The 24,136-nt window shown below is 39.1% G+C and overlaps 1 protein-coding gene across 3 annotated transcripts in view; it reads right to left on the minus strand.

Annotated features, from left to right (window-relative positions):
- Positions 1-12,597: 12,597 nt before the first annotated feature.
- The window catches only part of LOC136877414 (uncharacterized), a 59,173-nt gene continuing 47,634 nt past the window's right edge, over positions 12,598-24,136 (minus strand). For 2 of the 3 annotated variants that reach the window (XM_067151430.2, XM_067151432.2), the window contains exons 4-5: positions 20,589-20,707; positions 12,598-13,031 (exon numbers count right to left, since the gene is read on the minus strand). In XM_067151430.2, coding sequence (XP_067007531.2) covers positions 20,590-20,707 — 118 coding nt within the window. In that variant the 3' untranslated portion in view covers positions 12,598-13,031; position 20,589. The remainder of the gene's footprint in view (positions 13,032-20,588; positions 20,708-24,136) is intronic. The other variant, XM_067151431.2, reaches the window with a different exon arrangement.

Raw genomic sequence — 24,136 nt, forward strand, 5'->3', positions numbered from 1 at the left:
CTATGCTGTGGGCTGTGGACAGCGTAAGACGTTTAATGTTCCGCGCAAAGCAATGCTGTTTATATTCATCATCTATGCATTCTTGCACCTTAGTCAGCGTTATTAGTGGTAACAGGAAGTTGGTTGACCTTGTTGAGATAACCCTCACGTTGAGTGGGCTCATGTTTATCTCAGCTGTTTTAGCAGAAAAATCTCAGCACTTCCTCGCACCTCAAGTTCGTACTTAAGATTCCGATGCAGTGCGTGTCGTTCTTACCGAGTGTAGTATAATGGGTTATAAAACAAAGTTTCTTACAGAAGAAGAACTGTTAGATATTGTTCACAATGATGATTCTGGTGATGAACTTATTCCTGAAATAGATTCAGATAATGAGAGTGACGAGGAAATTCCGATTCCCGAATCCGATAGGATTATAGTGGAAAGTTAAGTGCCTGATACATACATATCATCCTAGTTATTGTCCACCTGTTCCACCATCTATAGGGAATTCAGGTCTAAATGTTCAAATAAAAAATGAGCAGGATATTATGAGTTACGCGAGTATTTTCATGAATGACAAATTTTATCAGTATGTGTGTGAGCAGACGAATCTATACATGAGTCAACTGATAAGTGCGGCGCCCCGGCCTTTCACAAAGAACTCGATCATGTGATCCTGGAAACCGGTTGATGTCTCCGAGTTGAAATTTTTTTGGGTTGATGTCCATCACAGGTATAGTCTAAAAGCCTGATATAAAAATGTACTGGACCGAAAAGCTTCACTTCAGTGACAGTAACCATTGTGCTGATAGTACAGACAGGCTGTATGAAGTTAGACCTACTGTATTTTGGAAATATTGAGCAATAAATTTTCAACCGTATACACTCCAGGCAAAAGGATTGCATTGGATGAGGGGATGTTAGTTTGACGAGGGCATTTGAAATTTCAGACTACACTCCTGGAAAACTTGCTAAGTATGGAATTTTAGTCAGGATGGTTTGCGAGTCTAGTTCAGGATATATTTGCACTCTCAAAATTTATGATGGAAGTGGAATTTCACTCAGAGGCACAGTGTTGGAATTACTGAATCCCTACCTTGACCAGGGGTATGTGGTATATATGGATAATTTCTATAACAGTGAAGGTTTGGCTAAGGAGTTGCGTGAGTGCAACACTACTGTTTGTGGAACAATATGGCAAAACAGGGGGGTCCCTAAAGAAGTCAGGGAACGACAGAAAAGTCTGAAGAGGGGAGAAATAACTTTTATTAGAGATGGTGAGATTCTTCTTCTTTGATGGATGAACAAGAGGATCATAACAACGATTTCAACAACGCATTCAGCAGAAATGGCGGAAGTACCAAAAGGTACCTAGATTTGGAAAGCCTGCAATGAAGCTGGAATATACTGTTGATTATAACCCACACATGTATGGAGTGGATACTGCTGATCAGTATCTTTCAATGTATCCATTCATGAGGAAAACAGTTGAATGGCCCAAAAAGGTTTTCATTTTAATTTTACAATGTGCCCCCTTCAATGCATTTAGGCTTCATCAAAATAACACTAGAAACATATCCCTCTCATTTCTGTTGTTCATGCAAACAGCCTGTAGATATCTGATACAAGATACGCAAATAATTAGGTCAGTATCTCCACTTCCTTCTGATGCATCTTCATCAAGTATGAACACCTCTAAATCCCCACCCCCATGATGAACACTAACAAAGGACCCAATTTTCTGGCTTGATGGAAAAAGGAAGCAGCATATTCTTGTTAAATTTCCTCCTGTCAAAAGTAAGATGACCCCCTCAAGAAAGTGTAGAGAGTGCATAAAAAGCAAAGTTAGAAGTGAAACAATATGGTACTGCAATAAGTGTGGTGTTCCTCACCACCCATGAACCTGTGACACCAGATATCACACCCTCAATATCTATTAGAGATAAGCACAAAGTATCATGTTTCTAACATTTATAACTCAGGAGTAATGGTAAATTTTATTAAGTGATGCATGTTAAGAGGGCCAGGCATGAAAATGGCTGGTCCAGGCATTCAAGTGTCCTACGGAGAAGCAGGTACTGAACACGTTAACACTAATAAGAGTAAAAAAAAGGAAGTGATCTGACTCTCAAAAAACTGGAAAAAGAAAGAAAGGACCCACGAAGGGTGTGAAAATGAAAGACTTCCTAGGCCCCACAAACCACCGTCTGGGTTGGAGGAACAAGAGTTGTCCGAGGAAGGTATCACATGGAAGACAACAGTGAGGAGCCAGGAACGAGTAAGTAGAGGCAGTCCCAGTCTCAGCTAGAGGTCCCGTGGTTGCCAACCCAAGTTTCCAAGTCGAGATCCTGTGGGATCTCCTTTAAATCACTTCTTACGAAAGGCAGGAGATAATGTGGATTTTTTCTACAGTTCCCAATCACAGAGGGTTGAGTAAAGGTAACATCTTGCTGTATAAATATTCACTGAAAGCATTTATATTCTTAGCAAGCCTTCAACTTACAGAAATGACATAGTTACACTTCCATATGACAATTTGATGAAGATAATGGAATTTGATTGAAAGCTGCACATTGTGATGAGGATGAAATTATGAAGACGACACATACACCCAGCCCCCATGCCAGAGAAATTAACCAATGATGGTTAAAATTCCCAACTCCACCAGGAATCGAACCCAGGACCGCTGTGACCAAAGGCCAGCATGCTAACCATTTAGCCATGGAACCGGACCCTGGAAGGGATAAACCATGTAAATGGAATAAAATATGTGCTGGTGTGACCACAAAAATAAAACAACAGAATATTGTAAAATTATTTCCTGGGCCTAAACCTATTGCCAGAGGGGCCACAAGTGAAAGAGAGGCTTTCTGGACAATACTTAACCTGGAAATGATTGACAAAATACGTAGTAAGGTACACAAACTTATGTATTCAGTACAAGAAAGAAAATGTAAGGGATGCTAAAGAAACCATAAGGTGTGAAATAATGGCATTGTTAGTATTGCTGTATCTCATCGGGACTAAGAAAGCAAACCACGCTAATGTCATTGAACTATGGACACCAAATGGCACAGGTATGGAGATCATGAGAACTGCGATGAGCTCGAAAAGATTTCTGTTTCTTTTACGTATCCCCTTCAACAACAAGAGCACAAGACCAGAAAGAAGAGTAAGTGATAAACTAGCTGCAATAAGGCAAATATTAGATGACTTTGTGGTAAACTGCAAGAACACCTACAGTATGGGTGAATTTGTGGCAGTAGACAAAAAGTTGTAAGCTTTCCGGGTCGCTGTTCATCTTCAGTATATCCCAAACAAACCAGTGAAGTATGGGATAAATATTTTTGTTTTAGTAGATGTTAAAATATTCTTAGCCAGGCTGAGTGGCTCAGACAGTTGAGGCGCTGACCTCAACTTGGCAGGTTCGATCCTGGCACATTCTGGTGGTATTTGAAGGTGCTCAAATACGTCAGCCTCATGTCGGTAGATTTCCTGGCATGTAAAAGAACTCCTGTGGGACTAAATTCTGGCACCTCAGCAGTTCCGAAAACTGTAAAAGTAGTTAGTGGGACGTAAAGCAAATAACAGTATTAAAACATTCTTCACAGGTAATACTGAAATGTACTGTGGGAAACAACTTACAGGACCATATGATGCTTCCTATTCTCACAGTGATGTTGCAGGAAGGCTTGTTAGTCATATTGAGGCTCTGAAAGAAATGTTACGATGGGTAACTGATATACCAGCTATTCCTTAGCCACCTCTGTGTTGAAAAAAATGGCTAACATGCATCGGTACTTTGAATAAAAACAAATACAAGATCCCACAAGAATTTTTGCTTCAGAAAGGTAGGGGCTCTCACTCCTCTGTATTTGGTTTCCAGAATATGACGTTAGTTTTGTATGTACTGGGAAGAAAAAAGAAGCAGAAGAAAACAAGGCAGTTTTACTACTTTCAACTATGCACGATACTGGAACAGTTGATAAAGCTACAGATGCTCAAATCATTTTCATCCAAATGAGGCAAATCCATAAAATAAAAAAATAAAAAAGAGAAGGATTTTCTTGAAAAACTTCATATTTTCTCTTATGAAGGCACAGTTGGTGGAAAGAGCTAAAATTCCTTCACTTCCTACCAACATAGCAACATTCCTCGAGAAATGCAAAGAACTGTGGGTTAAAAGAATTGAGGAGTCTGTTGCCAAGAAGAGAGGACAGTGTGTGACATGTGAATGAGCAAAAAATACCTCTAGCACTCACTAAACAATGTACACAAGTGTCAAGTAGTTCTTGAAAATGTGCAAGACAATTACCTGTGCAAATCAAAGAAATTGTCAATAACTAATACTACCTCAATATAGATAGCCTAAGTCATTTTATATTGTTGTTGTATAGAGTGTGCTTGCAAAAAGTGTTGGGCCAGAAAACATGTCAGCCACAGCAGCAGAGTGATACAATCAGAGTTTATTTTATTATTGGTTAATTAAACAATAATTTAGCTCATATAATGTAAGATTTTTCATTGCTTAATGAAAGTGTGATTTAGCTCATAAATGTTTATCTTGGTAGCATAAAAACAGCTATTCTTAAATGTGTAAAGTGTGCCACACACCCGCTCAAGGGTTAATGGAGTGGAAATACCTCAGGGGGTCACTGTAAGTACTTTCGTGTTAATGTAAGGGAAAATCTTCATTGAGGTAATCACATAACATGATTGTAATTAAAGCTTACAGATCTCTTGATATGGTTATATTTAGGGGTTGTAGTAATAATAATAATAATAATGTTATTTGCTTTACATCGCACTAACTACTTTGACGGTTTTCAGAGACACCGAGGTGCCAGAATTTAGTCCTGCAGGAGTTCTTTTACGTACCAGTAAATCTACCAACACAAGGCTGACATATTTGAGCACGTTCAAATACCATCGGAATGAGCCAGGATCGAACCTGCCAAGTTGGGGCCAGAAGGCCAGAGCCTCAACCGTCTGAGCCACACAGCCCAGCTGAGGGGTTGTAGTAAGGATATGAAGAAGGGGTGTGTAAGTTGCTGGTTAGACCCCAATTAGAAAATAGTTCCAATATATGGAACCTCACCAGGATTACTTGGTTCAAGAACTGGAAAATTTGTTCTGGGTGATTTCTGGCAAAAGAGTAGTATTATGAAATGTTGCAAACTTTACCCTGGGAAGACTTGGGAGTAAAGAGATTAACTGCTCGACGAAGCGGTATGTTCTGAGCTGTCAGTGGAGAGATGGTGTGGAATGATGTTAGTAGATTAATAAGCATGAATGGACTTTTTAAAATTATGAAAGAATATGAAGATAAAGTTGGAATCATTTATATTAGGGATTGGAATAATTTACCATGGGAGATGTTCACATTTTCCCCATGGCCCTTTCCTTTCTTCCTCATATACCTCACTTTGAAGGTTAAGAACTCTTCCCCTTCTCCTCTGATTAATGTTAAGAGAGTATGGTTGCCCAGTTATATAATCTCCACCACCACCATCAGTACTGGCAGAACAAACAGTACTGAAATTACAAACATTCTCTGGACATCAAGATATGTCATTATGACATGCAAGGTGACAATGGCAACATGTACCTAAGTGTGTCAGTATAGCATGAGTTTAAAATGCACTCTCATATTTCACGCATTGTTCATAACGGTCCTGTATTTATTGAACATGTTGATGAACACAGGTTGCCACAAGGACACAAGAAAGTATTGTATCTTCCCTCGTAATCTGGAAACATTCCTAGGTGGGTTATTAAATGGAAAGTGGATTCTTTCAGCATACCCCAATTGGGAACTTGCAAGAATTAGGACCAGAATTCTTGCAATATACTCACCACATGATGGAGCAGATGAGGATGAAGTAGACAAAGTTCTGCTAGCCACTCAGTGACAAAATAGTCATGACAGCAACAAAGAGAAAATAGTACTAATGGGTGATATTTACAAAATTGGAAAGAGCTGAATGATAATTATAAGGTCATGAGTAAATTTGGAGGAGTTGGAAACTAACAGGAATGGAGAACTATTCTTGGACATCTGAGCTAGTTTAAGATGAGCAGTTGCTACGTCATTCTATTCCCTGCAACACTTGGGAGGGTACGGATACTAGATCCGTAATAAACTACACCATAACTACAGTAAGCGTGAATTTAGGAAATCTATCAGGAATGTCTGGGTGTTCAAAGCATGTTTTGAGGATATCAGTCAGCTCTATAGTGAACTAGATAATGCTTAGCCTCAAACACTGAAAATGAAGTCTGTCTGCAGAAGGATAAGTGTAGAAGAGCTTCAGTATAATGACAAGAGAAAGGATTACTTACGCACAATCAGCCAAACATCCCAAAGAATAGTAAGATTAGGAGATAATAGAGTTACTCTAGTATAAACATATCTTGAAACAAAACTGTGTAAAGATGGAAAAAACAGCTTGCCATAAGGGAGTGTTGCAGTTAGGGCAGCTTGCAAACATAACATACAATCAAGAACTGCTGAAGAAATGTAACATGTTCTTGTCAGCCAGTTAAAGTGCCAAATGATCAAGTTCTAAAGTTGATGAATGTAAACATTTGTTTTATCAAGACATCTCTATCAAAACTTAATAGGGATGTTAATGTATTTGTCCATGCCTATACATCCTAATAGAACATATGTAAGCCAATGGTATGCATATTTTAACTATAAACATTGGAAAGCAGCAAGAGGACTCTTGATATCCGTTGATGAGACGATTGGATGATTGCATGAGGACATGTAAATTATTACTAAAATTAGTTTGTGTCACAAAGTTTGAATAAATCTGTAAGTATACGTTTCCGGACCCATGTTGTCATAACCCTTTCTCGCTATGTGAGTAATCAAGTAAACACTGACATGCTAACCGAGCTTCTTATTCTGTGGCCCACCAATCATATACTGTAAGAGATCCTCCCCATGGCACTACAGCCCTGATGGGCCTTGATCTACTAAGCGATCACTGTTCAGCCCGAAGGCCTGCAGATTACAAGGTGACACAGGGTCAGCTGTTACTCTTGGTTTTCTAGACCAGGGTTGCCATCTCACCTTCAGATAACTCCTTAATTGTAATAACACAGGCTGACTGGACCTCGAAAATCCCTAACCTGACCAGGAATTGAATCTGGGCCCTCTGGGTGAGAGGCAGACATGCTACCCCTCGACAATGGTTCTGGCACATTAACGGATTAATGCTAGAGGTACTGATACTTTGTAATCTAGAAAGAAAAATAAAACCTCTAAATATTTCAGCAGCTGAGACAGAATGCATAACAGTAACAGAGGCAACAAAGAAGCAATACATTTAATGCAATTAATGAATTATGAGTGTGTCCAGCTCCATGGCTGAGTGGTCAGTGTCCTGGCGTTTGTGCACCAAATTTGGTTCCGGGCTGGATCATGTGATTTTAACTGTAACTTTAGTTTGTTTGGGGACTGGGTGTTTGTGTTGTCCCTAGCATTCTTGCCATTTATCCTCTTGTAGGTGGGGGTCACAGAATACATCCACAGTATCCCCTGCCTGGCCCCCTGTGGGTAGGGGCAGTTGAATACATCCATGTCATAAGAAGCGACTAAAAGGGGCCCCAGGGATGCTTAACTTGGGAAGCATGGGTTGGCAACCACAGGGACCTTAGCTGAATCCTAGCATTGCTTCCACTTACTTATGCCAGGCTCCCCACTTTCAACTATCCTATCAAACCTACCAGGTCAACTCTTGTTCTTTTCCAACTCTGATGGTATTAGAACATTCAAGGCCTAGGGAGTCTTTAATTTTTTTGCCCTTCATGTCCTTGTCTCTCTTTGGCCGATAGCTTCATTTCTTGAAGTTTCAGATCCCTTCCTTTGTTTTCCCTCTGATTAGCATTAAGAAAGGATGGTTCCCCAGTTGTCTCTTCTTCTTCTTCTTCTTCTTCTTCTTCTTCTTCTTCTTCTTCTTCTTCTTCTTCTTCTTCTTCTTCTTCTTCTTCTTCTTCTTCTTCTTCTTCTTCTTCTTCTTCTTCTTCTTCTTCTTCTATGGCTCTACAGTTCATTGTGAACCTTGGCCTCTTCACCAATCTTCCGCCTTTTATCTCAATCCAACACTAAAACTTTCCAATTCCTATAGCCCATTTCCCAAAGATCTTCAGTAACTCCATCCATCCATCTGGTTCTCGGTCGACCTCGTCCTCTCTGTCCCCCTGGATTTCCATTTAATATCTTTTTAGGTACTTCCGTATCATTCATCCATGCTACATGCCCTGCCCACTTCAATCTGGCTGATTTCACTATTCTTCTAATAGGTGGGTCTTTATAAATGTTGTCAATTCATGATTGTACCACCTCCTCCATGTTCCTAGTTTCACAGGTGTTGGAATGTGTTTAATTCGATGGAAGGACTCGAAAGTGGTGGCCATGGCCTCAAATTTTCATGGAGAAACCCCACTTCATGAAGTAGAGAGATGGGACAAAAAGAAAAGAAGTACATTAAAGTACCAATTCCAAACGTACCCAGAAAATACAATGAAAAGATGGGCGGTGACGATACCCGCGATCAGCTGTTGGAAGAGTACTGAACCTTCTTTAACCCCTCAGTGTCGCAGCCGTTTAAAGAGCTTCCTACCCCGCGGCCGGATGAGATTTCAACTACGCGCGACCGAAATACATTGATTCACTTAAAGCGGTTACTACTAGTATAACAGTAGCCCGATATTCATGAAATTTGGAATTCCTTATGGTAGAACTATGTACATGAAGATAATTACATAATTGTTTCACATTTCCTTAGTAATTTAGTTCCGTGTGATAGAGTTCGAAGCACTCTTCGAGACAGAGACCCAAGGCACACTCCTGGCAGCAGTACACCGATGTCTTCTTTTCACCGTGTTTTGAACACGCGATACAACGTCTCTGAGGTTTGGATTTCTCACTCTTGGGTGCTAATTTCCTGATAAAACGTATTTCCTGCAACCTTGGAACTGTATTATCTGATGCGCGCCGGCCTTGAATATTTCGTTTCCCGCCCGAGAAGCGTATTTTGTAAACAAACCTTTCATCAGCTGAAACTGATAAGATAACTGCTCAGTGTTTTTCCCTGTGACTTGTCTGGATATTATTAGAGAATTTAGGAATCATAATTCACTGTTGAAAACTTCCCTTTGACCTGTATGCGTATCTATAGTCTCCTACACGAAATTTCCAAGTACTGGTTCCTCTTCATCGTCACTCTCATCATTTACCACTGCATCGGCCACAGCCACATCATCTATTTCATTATCACTGCTGCTAATACTGCCACTACTACTTCCGACTAAACTTTCATTTGAATTATACAATATTTCAAGCACGTTACTCTCAGCAGGAGCTAGCCATTGAGCACGGTGCATCACACAAGCTGATGAAGCTGCAGCGGGACCAAAAGCGGCAGGACAAAACTGAATGAGGGGAATAACATTTATGACGAATCAAACCAACTCGATACATATTTCAGATTAAAAGGTCGATAAATCGTCTTTCAAACAAGATATATACCATGTACAACTGCTTCTCGTGTCGTATGACAGAAAGCAGCACTAACTGATGCCTACACAGAGCACTCGTGGAGAGTTACGAAAAGACTACAAGCTGAGAAATAAAGACAAATATAATAAATAAACCGCACTCTTAAAACAAAATTAGAGCAAAGAACATCACATGAAAAGACAAACTTCTCAGATCATCATTTCTTTATTTTATTCTGTGGGAAAGAATGAAGCAAACGGACTATTAAAAAGCAGGGATTGGTGCTCAGACATAATTGACAAATACTTATCCTTGCAAAAGCAACTAGACTTTTAACGATTTTTCAATTCTTATTTAGAACACTGATAAACCCAAAAATGTCTTCTTGGAAACAAAACAATTTGCATATCCATAACACCAAAACTCTTCGTGCTATAGCCGTAAATGCGAAACCATGCATGGGTCTATACCACGTATAGAGGTCGGCACTGAGGGGTTAAAACAAAGAAGTGGACACTGAAAACCGCTATTCACCTTATTGATCTGGCGACCGTTAATGCATGGATGGAGTACAGGAGAGATGGTGCATACAATGGAGTTGCGAAGAAAGACATTCTTGATCTAATGAAATTTTAATTAGCCTTAGCTGAAATACTTATTGCATCAACCAACTTAGTGCCCTTTCAAGAGGAGGAAGAACAAGAGAGAGATCCACCAACAAGAAGATCTGTGCACCACATCCATGTGTGAACAAAAGGCTCGAAGGTTTTGAGCACTGGCCAGCTGTTGATGAACTGCCGACGGCGCGCATGGGCCGCATGACCAGCTGATCCAGCCGAACCAGAGTGCGATGTAGTAAGTGTAATATTTACCTATGCCTAACAAGTAAGAATAAGTGTTTCAGGGAATTCCACTAGAAACAATGTAGTATGCGTAAGCATTTTTCATGATTATTTATTATTTTCTTCAAAATTTGGGACAATTTCTCACTGCTTTTATTGTGTATATCAGATAAATAAATAAACAAATTTGATGTGGTAGAACATGTATATTATATCTACCTTCAATCTCCTTCAATAAACAAATTTGATGTGGTAGAACATGTATATTATATCTACCTTCAATCTCCTTCTAGAAAAAAATATTTTATTGCTATATTAATATTAATAAATATGAAGTGAACTTTACAAACTTCACTAGTTCTCCACTAAAACTACTGAGTATAGACCCAGCCCACACAAATGTGTGGGTCATAAAAAACAACAATGGAATAAGATTTTCTTTTGCTGCAAGAACTTTATTAGGTTTTTGTGATCAATTGAGGTATTAAACAATGAAAATTGCAAAAACAAATTCTCTCCACTTAGTCTTGGGTCTGAAAGGGATAAAATACTAAGCATTTAACAAAGTGTTCATGGTTCTAGGTGCAATTCTCCAAAAGATATTAATTATTGACTGTTACTATTGAGAAAACTGCATTTTGAGAAAAATGCAATTAGAGCTTTCAGTAATTTTCTTATCACTTGTACAAAGTTTTCATGATATTGAGTAGCAAAGATTCGAACTGCTGTGTAACTTGTGTTTGTTACGAAGACCCACAGGTACGGTAAGAAGTCAAAACAAAGAAATGAAATTTTATCACCCCAGATGCTTTTGTTCAACTCTGCAGTAAATTTTCCATTGCTGACTTTGCCGCAATGGGTCACAATTTAGATGATCCAAATGTTGCACATACAACACCTAACATTTTTCTTAGTGACTCTGCAAATTAAATAACACTGCAGTTGTGGCCCATGCAACAAACTGCAATACACGTGTGATGTTCATTTTCAACTGATCAATAGATCATGAGCCACTGAATCATGGTAGGCATGCATTCCATATAAATAAGCATCTGGTAGGGTGAGGAGATCAGGCAAGTTGGCAGGGTATGGGAAATTATTTCCTTTGAGATAACTGATGCTGCAGAAACTGTAAGGATTCTCTAGTAGTGTCACATCATCCCGCTGAAACTATTGTGTGTTAAAATACAGATTTTGAGCCTGTTAAAAATGCTTCACACACAAACTTGGAGACAACTAGTTATCTGTACCTCTCTTGAATAATGGTAAATTAATTTCCTTGATCATTCTTGATAAAGTGGGAACCAATTATGCCATCACAAGAGATGGCGCACCACATAGCAACCTTTCATTCTTGTCCACATCATTTAACTTATGACACACCTGCATAAGATATGAAAAAGCTCTCAGTTCATGGATAAGTGCCTGCACAGATGTACTCTTCATTCCCTGTTCTTTAGCAATACATCACTGACTTTTCCTTGGTGATCGCAGAATCCCCTCAAATATTAACCCTGAATGCTTGTGGCTGATCGTTTTCTCCCAGATAGATTTTGACAACACTGATTCCAACTGAAGAAATGTTGCCACTAGCAACAAAAGGACACGCTTTGTTGGAAGAGATACCTAGAACTCTCGAATAAGATCAGCATGTATTTCACACTAGAACCCCCCCCGTAGAGTGACTTTCATATGAATGGAAATAATGCTCAACAACAAAGGTCTTCTCTCGAATACTCAAAGACCATTATGACTCACCTTCCACCATGCCTGTTCTCTACAAGAAGCAGCGTTCACCTAAATCTTTATTGCCCTGCATCTCCACTGTTATTGAACTGTATGAAATGTTGCCAAATTTCAGTATACGTTTGTTTCCACCAAGCTGTGTGTAGGCCTAGGTCTATAAACTAAATGTTCCTTGACAGTGAATTTCTGTCTGAGAAGCACTTCAGATTGACTCTTGTTATGGTCAGTTCTATGCAGTTCTTATACTTCAAGTTAACTGGTAATATTGGACAAGTGTTCTTATATTGTCAGATACAATATTATATCATATTATTAAACAAACTCCTTCATATTCTCAAGAAGTTTGGGATATTTTATTTCTACTATTTTCATATCTTCCTTGTATAATTTACTATATAATATTTGGTTTAGCTGATGTGAATTAGAACAGAAGACAGTCTTAAGGTTTGGAAACAAACTCAATGGATTTCAGTAACAATCTGTAAGATTTTTAAACAGTCACCAATAACAGAACTAAATACATCACAGGGAATTAATACATCTTGTACAAAGTATATCACAACTAAGACTTATTTTGGATAACATATAGCCTACCAGTATTCATTAATTTAAAGAAAGTTACAAGCAGTATAAATATAAAACATTACATTATAATTGATGTAAGAAAACCAGCTTATGTCATTGATTAATGATCAATACTCTCCTATTCACTAATAATACAATACAACCAGGCTATTTAGAGCAATAATATAATACTAGCAAATAATCATTCTTTATTTTTTATAACACCTTTATAATTGTTATAAATACAAAAATGTTGACAATGTTGCTTTCATTGTTCAACTGAATGGTCCACAAACCAAAACCTGTTAATTAATATACCCCACAACCTCATCTAAAGCTGTTAACTGGTATAAGAAAAGACAACAGCAACTACCAGTGAGAAGTCATCCTGAAAAAAAAAAAAGGGGGGCACATTAATAATAATAATAATAATAATAATAATAATAATAATAATAATAATAACAACAATAATAATATTTTAGCAATATTTAATTTAATGTTTAAATTTTATTTAATATGAAGGGTACCCTCCTGTGAACCATGTGACCGCACTGGGGAAGCTTGCACATTCCAATGAAGCAGATAGCTGAGCTGAGCTGCAGGTGCAACCATATCAAATGAGTATCTATCAAGAGACCTGACTAACGAATGGTTCATCGAAAGGGGAGTAGCAGCCTTTAGGAATTTGCAAGGTCGTCAGTCTAGATGATTGATATGGCCAAGTAATAATACTTAACATGGCTTAGCTGTGTTGATACTGCTACACGGCTGAAAGCTGTAACTCATTCCTGAGGACATACAGCTCTCTGTATGAATGTTATACTGATGATGGCTTCCTCCCGAGTAAGATATACCAAGGTAAAATAGTCTCCCATTCGGATCTCTTGGTGGGGAGTACACGAGAGGGGGCAATCATCAGAAAGATGGATACTGACATTCTGCGAGTCGGAACATGGAATGTTAGAAGTTTCAATCGTTGTGGTAGGTTAGAGAATCTGAAAAAAGGAGATGGATAGACTAAAGTTAGATGTAGTTGGTATAAGTAAAGTACACTGTCAGGAAGAGCAGGATTTTTGGTCAGGTGACTACAGAATTATCAACGCAAAATCAAACAGGAGAAATGCAGGAGTCGGTTTAGTAATGAATAAGAAAGGCAGCGGGTAAGTTACTACAACCAGCATAGTGAAAGAATTATTGTTGTCAAGATAGCCACCAAGCCAGTGCCCACCACAATAGTGTAGGTCCATATGCCTCTCCATTGAGATCTCCTGGAATTTATGACATTCCCTCAGAATTTCTGACTGCCTTAAGAGAAATCAGCACAGCGAGGTTATGGTATTCCATTTACTGTGTAAGATGTATGGTACAGGAGAAGTGCCATCCAATTTTCGGCAGAATGTTGTTATACCTATTCCCAAGAAAGCCAGTGCTGAGAAGTGTGAAAATTATCGCACCATTAGTTTAGTATCTCGCGCCTGCAAAAATTTTAACACATATCATTTACAGAAAAATTATCTACAATCTGTATAAAGATCAATCTGCAGTGATAAGAATCGAGGACTTTGAAAAAGAAGCAGCAATCCAGAAAGGAGTGAGGCAAGGCTGCAGTCTGCCTTCCCAACCCCTCTTTTTAAATGTTTATATAGAACAGGTGGTAAAGGAAATCAAAGAGGAATTTGCAAAGGGAATCACAATCCAAGAAGAGGAAGTCAAAACCCTGAGATTTGCCAATGACATTGTTATTTTATCTGAGATTGCAGAAGATCTGGAGAAATTGCTGAATGGTATGGACAAAGTCTTGGGGAAGGAGTACACGATGAAAGTAAATACCGATAAGTCCAAAACAAAAGTAATGGAATGCAACTGAATGGTCAGGTAATGCAGGAAAATCAGATTATGAAATGAAGTCTTAAAGGAAATAGATGAATATTGTTACTTGGGTAGTAAAATAACTAACGATGGCAGAAGTAAGGAGAACATAAAATGTAGACTAGCACAAGCAAGGAAGGCCTTTCTTAAGAAAAGAAATTTGTCCACTTCGAACATTGATATAGGAATTAGAAAGATTTTTTTTGAAGACTTTCGTATGGAATGTGGCAGTAAACGGAAGTGAAGCAAGAACGATAACCTGCTCAGAAAGAAAGAGAATAGAAGCTTTTTGAAATGTGGTTTTACAGATTTTGCTAATATTTCTCTCAATAATCAGATAAAATGTCCGACTCGTTGGCTGAACGGTCAGCGTACTGGCCTTCGGTTCAGAGGGTCCCGGGTTCGATTCCCGGCCGGGTAGGGGATTTTAACCTTAACTGATTAACTCCAATGGCACGGGGGCTGGGTGTATGTGTTGTCTTCATCGTCATTTCATCCTCATCATGACGCGCAGGTCACCTACGACGTCAAATAGAAAGACCTGCACCTGGCGAGCCAAACCCGTCCTGGGATATCCCGGCACTAAAAGCCATACGACACTTACTTACATCAGATAAAATACTGACTTCAATCCCATGGACTAACTTTATTATTGTCTAAATACTATATGACCGGGCGAGTTGGCCGTGCGGTCAAGGGCACGCGGTTGTGAGTTTGCATCCGGGAGATAGTGGGTTCGAATCCCACTGTCGGCAATCCTGAAGATGGTTTTCCATGGTTTCCCATTTTCACACCAGGCAAATGCTGGGGCTGTACCTTTATGAAGGCCATGGCTGCTTCCTTCCAACTCCTAGTCCTTTCCTATCCCATTGTCACCATAAGACCGATCTGTGTCGGTGCGACGTAAAGCAACTAGCAAAAAAAATAAAAAAAACACTATATGTATGTATGTCTACCCCGTTAATCCCCTTTCCTGATACGGGTTGGGGGATAAGGTGGGATGAAATTATATTGCATTGTTTTACAGCCAGGTACCCTTCCTGATGCCAACCTCATTTGAGGAGCTAATGAAGATGAAATGAATGATCATGAATGAAACTGGATAAGGAGGTGGAAGGAAACGGCTGTGGCCCATAGATAGGAACTGTTCTGGCATTTGCCTGGAACTAAAAAATGGAAAACCACAGAAAAATTTTCTAAGGATGGCCAACGGTGGGGTTCGAACACACTTGACTCCAGAATGCAGAGCTTGGCTCCATAGCCATAGCACATTAACACATGCGACCACCCCACTTGGTTATTGTCTAAATACTAGTTGGTGTTATTTTACTTTCCTAAGGGCTTTGTAAAGGTAGCCCTGGACATTAAGTTAGTAGTTGCCAGCAATTGATCAGGGATAGCTGGCGAGAAAACCATTCTGGGGATTATCACTAACAGTGACCAGATTTTATCTTTAGAACTCTATGAGTGGAATTTCCCCAGTTACATGATTGTGTTTGTTTTTTTTTTCTGTACCAAACATACATATTATGTATCTGCATGTTTGCAATATTGTGCTGTAAATTTAATGTCAGAGATGATCAAAGGAGCCTTAACCGGAAACACTACCCAGAAGGCTATTGTTAAAATGACCGAATCTAATCCTGAAAGCAGCAATGGGCTTCAGATGCAGGTTATTACTGGTACAGTTCGTTCTGTAAGTGAATTCTTACCAGGATCATCCGAACCATGGGAGACATATGCAGAACAACTAGAATTCTATTTTGGAGCAAATGGTATTACTTCCAAGGTAAAGAAGAAAGCAATTCTTTTCTCAGCTTGCAGTAAAACTACATATGCAACACTCCGCTCATTAGCAGCTCCTAACAAGGTAAGTGATTTATCGTACAGTGATGCTCTTATGTTGTTATCAAATCATTACAACCTGAGACCGAGCAAATATATACAAAGATTTAAATTTAATAGACGTGATCAGTTACCTAATGTATCACTAGCAGATTATTTAATGGAGTTGCGACAATTAAGCGAGCACTGTGAGTTCTGTTATATTGAAGAAATGTTGCTCGACAGATTAATTTGCAGTATGTCTGACGAACGGCTCCAGCGCCATCTCCTCGCGGACTCTCATTAAACGTATAAAAAGGTTTATGAGGAAGCTTTGCCGGATGAATCTGCCTCAAAAACTTTAACGGAGTTAAAAGATAAGCATACCCCTGCTCCTCGAGTCGAATCAAAAGACAACAAATGTTCTGAACCGTTAAATGAACATAGATCATGTTTTTGGTGTGGAAATAATCATCCTGTTGCAATGTACCATCATGAAAAATCAATTTGCAAATAATGAAACATAATGGGGCAACTTGAAAGGGTGTGCCTGATGAAGAAAAATATAGAAAGCAGAAATTATCATGATAATAAGAAGGTTACTTCTTCTTTCTGGAAATCAAAGGCATGTCACATTACAGAAGAACTGAACATTGTGGAAAATCCTACTTACCTTTTCAATATACAGTCATCTACAAACTCAAATAAGAGGAGAGTGCAGATGAATGGGCACTGAATAGAAATGGAAATTGATTCAGGGGCTGGACACTCGATAATAAGAGGAACAATTTTTCGACGTTTATGGAATGGGAAGAAAGTTCTGAATCCGTCTGATGTTATTCTCCAAACATGGTCAAAGGAAAACTTAGACATTTAGGTGTTTGTGATGTTCTGGTTAGTATCAAAGGAAAAAAAATGTAAATTTACCACTACTATTCATGGCCCTCTGGGTAGTGTTTCCGGTTAAGGCTCCTGTGATCATCTCTGACATTTCCTCCCCCTTTCTTCATCTCGCAGCCAACTAGAAGGTTTACTCTGCCACTTCTATCATCGGAGACTTGCCTCTCCAGCAGAGTCATCTCCGGTTTCACTGTGAGGTACTGGGACGGTGACAGCCACCTCAACACCACTTATTGCCTGCTCTTCTAGTTGTGATGCTGTAGCTATGGCCACCTCATTTTCATCTTTTCTTGTAACATAGTTTCTTGAAATAGCTCGAATTTGCTCTGGCATAATCTCTTCCAACTCAGTCTCATCCACAGTATTTGTTGTTACTTTCTTGCTCCAGAGTTGGTCCGTATGTCGACAAACTTCAGTTCCTTCCTTCATACAAATTGTATAATGATGTTTACCGTGTATTATGACAACCGTACCTGGTAATTATTTATTTCCTTTGCCATATTTGCGGAAATATACTGAATCTCCTATTTCAAAGCGTCTCAGTTCTCGATTTATCTTTTCATTTGCTGATATCTGCTTTTCCACTTCAGCAATTGTTGTTGAGTCTGGGTGAAGTTTATTCAACATCATCCTCAAACAATGACCCATCAGAATCTCAGCAGATGAGAGACCAGTTGCTGCAGATGGTGTAGTTCTCAGGGCCAGTAATATATTTGCCAATTTCCATTTCCAGTTAGATGACTTGAATTTTTTTTAACTGGCTCTTCACTGTTTGTACCATTCTTTCCACCAGACCATTACTTGCTGGGTGATATGGGCAGTGTAACAATATTTTATTCCATGCTTTTCAAGGAATGTTTGTAATTCCTGTGATTTAAATGTTGTTCCAATATCTGACACTAAAACAAGTGGAAAATGTATTTCATAAGAAATTTATTACTGTGAAGCTGTCATCATGCCTCCAATTTTACAAACCTCCGACCACTTCGAGTAAGAATCCACTAAGATCAAAAATATATGCTTATTTGTTGGTTCACAGAAGTCTATGTGTACAGTAATCTGGACCAAGGCCTTGACGTTCTTTCCCAAGGAATAACTTCGGCCATTGGAGGTTCATTCCATCCTTCCACACACTGCAGACAACTCAATATCCTGATGCATACCAAGCCACCAAATGTAGCTGCATGCAATGACTTTGGTTTTAGAAATCCCTTGGTAAACCTTATGAAGAAGTTGAAGTACCTAAGTTCTGTATTTCTTTGGAACTACTGCTCGATTACCCCACAGGAGACATCCTCAATGAATTGATAGGGCTGCCTGTTGAGATTTTAGCACCGTAATTTCCAATGACTGATTGACAGGCAGATCTTCTAACATTCCTAGAAGTACTGCCCTAGTAACTCTTGAAAGGAGCAAGTCATTCTTTATAGCTTTCGCTATGTGTTTGGCTGTTAGTGGGGAGTCTGGTGGAGCTTCCTCCAACAGCAAGACATATGCTGTTTCAGGGTAAGCTTCTCCTAAATCCCAAGATGATGCTCCATCTGATAGCCATAGTTCCCTAAAGTCAAACTCCATCGTAGCATTCTTGGAGATAATAAACAATAGAGAGGTTCCACTACCGTTTCTTTATTTGGCAAGAATCTATCATAGTTTTTTTTCTAGTGGCTTTACGTCGCACCGACACAGATAGGTCTTATGGCGACGATGGGATAGGAAAGCACTAGGAGTTGGAAGGCAGTGGCCGTGGCCTTAATTAAGGCACAGCCTGGTGTGAAAATGGGAAACCATGGAAAACCATTTTCAGGGCTGCCGACAGTGGGATTCGAACACTATCTCCTAGTCATAGAAGTTCAGTAGTCCTAGAAAAGACTCTAATTCTGAATAATTTTGTGGTGTAGCCACTTCTTTGATGCCTTTTACCTTTTCTTCTGTGAGGTGTGCACCATTTTGATCTATTCTGAAACTGAAATATTCAATCAATTTCATTGCAAATTCACATTTCTTCAGATTTACCTGTAGGCCCTTACTTGCTAGCTTCTCAACCACCAGATATACGCGATGCCAATGTTCTTCTTCTGAAGCTCCCTTGATAAGAATATCATCCAAATACACAACTAATCCTTGAATACCATTAAGTGAAGCTTCCATCAACCGTTGGAAATACACTGGTGCTGATGATACACTGAAAGATAATCTCATTACCCTAAAAAGCCCTTTCGTTGTATTCAAGGTCAAAATCTTCTACAAGTCGTCATCTACTGGTATATGTAGATAGGCCTTGTCAAGATCAATCTTATCATAGGATATAAAATTCATGGTTTTGATCCTTATTGAATTGTGATTACAATAATAATTATTAAATTAATGTTGTATGGTCCACCTTTTTCAATACTATATTATGCAATATTATTGAATTACATTACTAAACTAGGGATTGTCCGGCCCCACGGTATAGGGGGCAACGCGTCCGCCTGTCACCCAGTGGCCCCGCGTTCGATTCCCAGCCGGGTCAGGGGTTTTTCAAAGTAATTATTAATATCCATGGCCTGGGGACTGGGTGTTTGTGATTTCCTTAATGTTCCTTTCCTCACACACAACATTCCACACTACCGCCATTCCAATAACATGCAGGTTCATACAACATGGTGCCAGTAGGGGCAAAAGATCCACATAAGTCGACGCCCCAAACAAAAAACATTACAAAAAGAACTAGGGACTAGGTTTGGCCTTGGCTGGCCATCTTCAACCTTAATGTAATACATCTAATAACTAAACAGATGTAAAAACACACAACTGTCATGAAAACTAATGCACAAACACACAATTAACAATAGAATCTGGGATGAACTAAGTGTAAAATTTGAAAAATAAATTAGGCTCTAAATTCTTAGCATCTGGATAATGAGCATGAGGACGAGGTGGTTATAACTACAGCACCACAACTAGAAGAGCAGGCAATAAGTGATGATGAGGTGGCCATCACTGCCCCAGTACCTCACAGTGGAACATCGGATGACTATGCTGGAGAGGGAAGTCTCCGACGATACAAGCGGCAGAGTAAACCTTCTAGTTGGCCAAGAGACTATGAGATAACCACAATGAAGAAAGGGGGAGGAAATGTCAGAGATGATCATAGGAGCCTTAACTGGAAACACTACCCAGAGGGCCATGACAATGGACTCCAAGGGAAGGATTAAAAAAACAATATATAGATTCTATGCTTGTTGAACAAACCAAATTGTATGTATGATTTGGGTCAATAAATGTACCTATTGCTGAGTTGCAACACTTAATTTCTTTGTGAAACTTTGAAAATTACAGAGTAAAGCATTTTTAATTAAGTCCAGGTTACCTCAATAAGTATGTCCATTCAAGAGTATTTCCCATGTTGCAAGGGCTTGTGGACCTTTGGTAGAACCTCCCTTCAAGCTAGAGCTTGAAGGGATGGCTTTGGGAGTGGCAACAGCAGTCCTGGAATAACAACAAATTCATCAGTAGACTTATAGTGAAGAAATAAACTGGAGATTGTCTTCATAACATGAGCATTCATTATACACTTGTCTAGACATCAGCTCAGTGTTGGAAGTTTTATGCCCACGGGTAAATTCCTGGCTAGTATTTAGTTGTTAATATGCTGCTATAGGATGATTCACTTAAAATAAAACACTGACATTTTTGATGATGATGCTTGTTGTTTCAAGGGGACTAACATCAAAGGTCATCGGCCCCACCCACTAACATTTTTAGTTCTCTTAAAATTGTAACTCTGTTTTACCTGTGCCAAGCCTGAGGGTCCCATCTTGCAACTAATGAAATAAGAGGAGGCAGAGGAATAACACTCCATTATAAAAGCTTGGTTCTACCTGATCCTGTTTACTGGCAACTTGGCTGGGTTACAGGCAAAAACCTCAAATGACAGAGAAGGCAAAGAAGAAGGACTTTGATATGGCAGACTTGATGGAGGAGGCAACCTTTCTGTATAAGGTAATTAAAATAGGACCTGTTGACTTGTGGGATAAAGAAGGATCTTCAAATGCACAGGAAGAAACCCCAATAGAAAAATGGAAGGTCGAGGAGGCAGTCCTTCAATCAGCAAGCTCAATAGGCAAAATTTTGTATTCTCACACATAACTGGACAAATCAACAGGAACAGACCTGGGAAGGAAAGGAAAACTTGAGATGTGATGCCTTGCTCAGGACAGAAACATACATGCAAGATGGCTAAAGGACTCTGAAGTCTTAACAGCATAAGGAATTTTGAGGAAGAAGAAATTTTCATTAAGAAAATTTATACAGTATACATAGTTACTGCTACCATTCTGCAAATTCACAGTTGAAAACTTCCCTCATCAAACTCAAATACATTGCTAGAACACTGTGAATGGCCAAAAATGATGGTATAATGTTTCATTGTACTGGACTCAAACTGACTATACATCAGGGTTGGTGCATTCGTTCCTCTGAGTTAGTGCTGTCTTAATGAATAAAATATCCCAAGTGACACAATTTGCTTTCTCTACAGGAGTATAAATAATCACTCTTTTGTTTATTTAATAGATTTACTTTTATTAATTATCCATCAATCTAACCCAGGATGAAATGAGTCTGAACTATGCTATGACTGGATATGTTTAATACTTATACACTGTATGAAGTGAGAAATAATATGCATACTTTGGACAAAAAAAGCAAAATGATATGTATGGAACATAGAAAGATTTACCTATTTAGATGATTGACTATGAGACATGCTTCACCAAGTATTAAAAAACATTTCAACAAATAGCCTTTGTTTTCTGTGGGTGTTTTCAATTGCAAATTGAAACAAGTTATTATTTTTCTCCCATAGGGAAGGTTCCTGTCTGATTTGTTGTTATTCTGTTATAGGGCAATTCAGTCATAATAGAAATGTTTGAAATGATCAGAAAATTGCAAAGTCACATTTGAATAATATCAATAAAACATATTAGTCTATTCCAATGGGTATGTTTCTTAGAAGATGTTTGGAGGAGCTCACTGCCAGTGTCAAACACATAGTCCCCATACTGGTGAATGGACAGTGTAGCATAACAATGTTGATGGCAGTAATTTGTTGTCTAATGTTATCTTTCAGCTTGTCTCTTCACTTTGTTTTGTTGTTTGCCTAATAGAAACCTCAGAGAAAGAAATTGTGCAAGTAAATGATGTAATATAGCTTAATCTTTGCCTATGTGACTGCTGTTTGAAGGGTCACATATATTTGGCTAGTCTCCTGGAGTAACCTTCAAAGAGAATTCTGTAGACACACCATTAACCACCGTATCATTCCTATTCTGGTCCTACATCATTTAGGACCATCTGCTCAAATGTGAGTTCACGAAGATTTATCTTCAAGTTGTTCCACAAGCAAGACTGGTGGCTCTGGTGGGTGATGTGCAACTGCTGAATTTCTTCAAAAATTATGTCTGAAATTGTTTAAAGGAACTGTTCCCCAGAAATGATATACAATGAACACATGCTCTTCAATTAAATCTTCCACTGTACTTGCTTATGCTATCCATGAAGGGACACAGGTATTGTCCCACTGGAGATCTTTTGCCCCTGTTGTAAGAGGGTAACTAAAAGTGGACCCCACGGGCTCTCCTCTCAACTTGAAAGCATGAGTTGGAAACCACTAACTTCCTAGCTGAGTCTGGCATTTTCCCACTTACTTGTGCCAGTCTACTCGATTTCATCATTTTTCCCTTGTTCTCTTCTAACCCAAATGGTATTAGGTTTGCAACACCTATAGATCAGCTTCATACCCTCTTTGGGCCTCCTCTTTCCTTTTTCCAATACCTCCATTCTTCAAAGTATCAGTCCCCGTTTTCATCTCTGATTAGTGTTCTTGGAGAATGGTTGCCCAGTTGTACTTCCTCCACCACCACCACCACCACCACCACCACCACCACCACCACCACCACCACCACCACCACCACCACCACCACTACCACAAGAGTTCTTTTGCATGCCAGTAGATCTACTGATATGAGGTAGATGTGTTTGAACACCTTCAAATACCACCGTCCTCAGTCGGAATCAAACATGCCAACTTGGGCTCTACCACCTGAGCCATTCAGCCTGGCAAGTTATACACAATATCTACTGAGATTTCAAAGCCATCTTGGCTGTCAATCAATCTGAATGTGTATTACGGCCACTTAGAGAAATTATACTAAAACGTTCAAGTGCCAAGTTCAAAATTACCAAACAGCGAGGGTGTTAAGTTCCATGAAGACCATAACAGTCTTTCATCACCTAGGCTTATACAAAGTTACACAAGAATTGTTGAGATGACTTCCCACACTTTCCTCATTGCACCACCTGGCACATGTATTTGCTCCAGAATTCTTTAAATGGAAAATCATGTGATGATTTCAGTGCTGGATGTCTACTTTGTCTTCAGTCTAGCCCAATTCTATGTATTGAACCCGACAGGGGTATGATCCAAGGACCTTTGGTTGATATTGATCTTCGTAATTACGCACGCAATGCTATTTAGGGAAAACAATACTGAAATTGATTAATATTCATATCATTAATACAGGTAATACCGAAACTAATTAATATTCATACCATTAAGATAGATAAATTGAGTCTTTTAAAAGTTATTCTACGAGATTTCTTTGTCTGCGACCTATTGCGCAGTATTGTCCTTTGTGTAGCGGGGGCCCGCAGCGGAAGCCAAGCCAACTTAGACCCGGGAGGGGTTATGAATGAGGATTCCCCATGACATCACCCGAGAGAAGACATCCCTTCCTCAAGACTCAGAGAATGAGGGGAAACCAACTTTTTCGAAACGAAATATAGGAGCTATCTTGAATTCGGACTAGCCAACCTAATTAGCTACGATCTAGAAATTAATGAAACTCGGATTCTGGA

The sequence above is a fragment of the Anabrus simplex genome, chromosome 7 (genome assembly GCF_040414725.1).
Source record: "Anabrus simplex isolate iqAnaSimp1 chromosome 7, ASM4041472v1, whole genome shotgun sequence".
Taxonomy (NCBI): domain Eukaryota; kingdom Metazoa; phylum Arthropoda; class Insecta; order Orthoptera; family Tettigoniidae; genus Anabrus; species Anabrus simplex.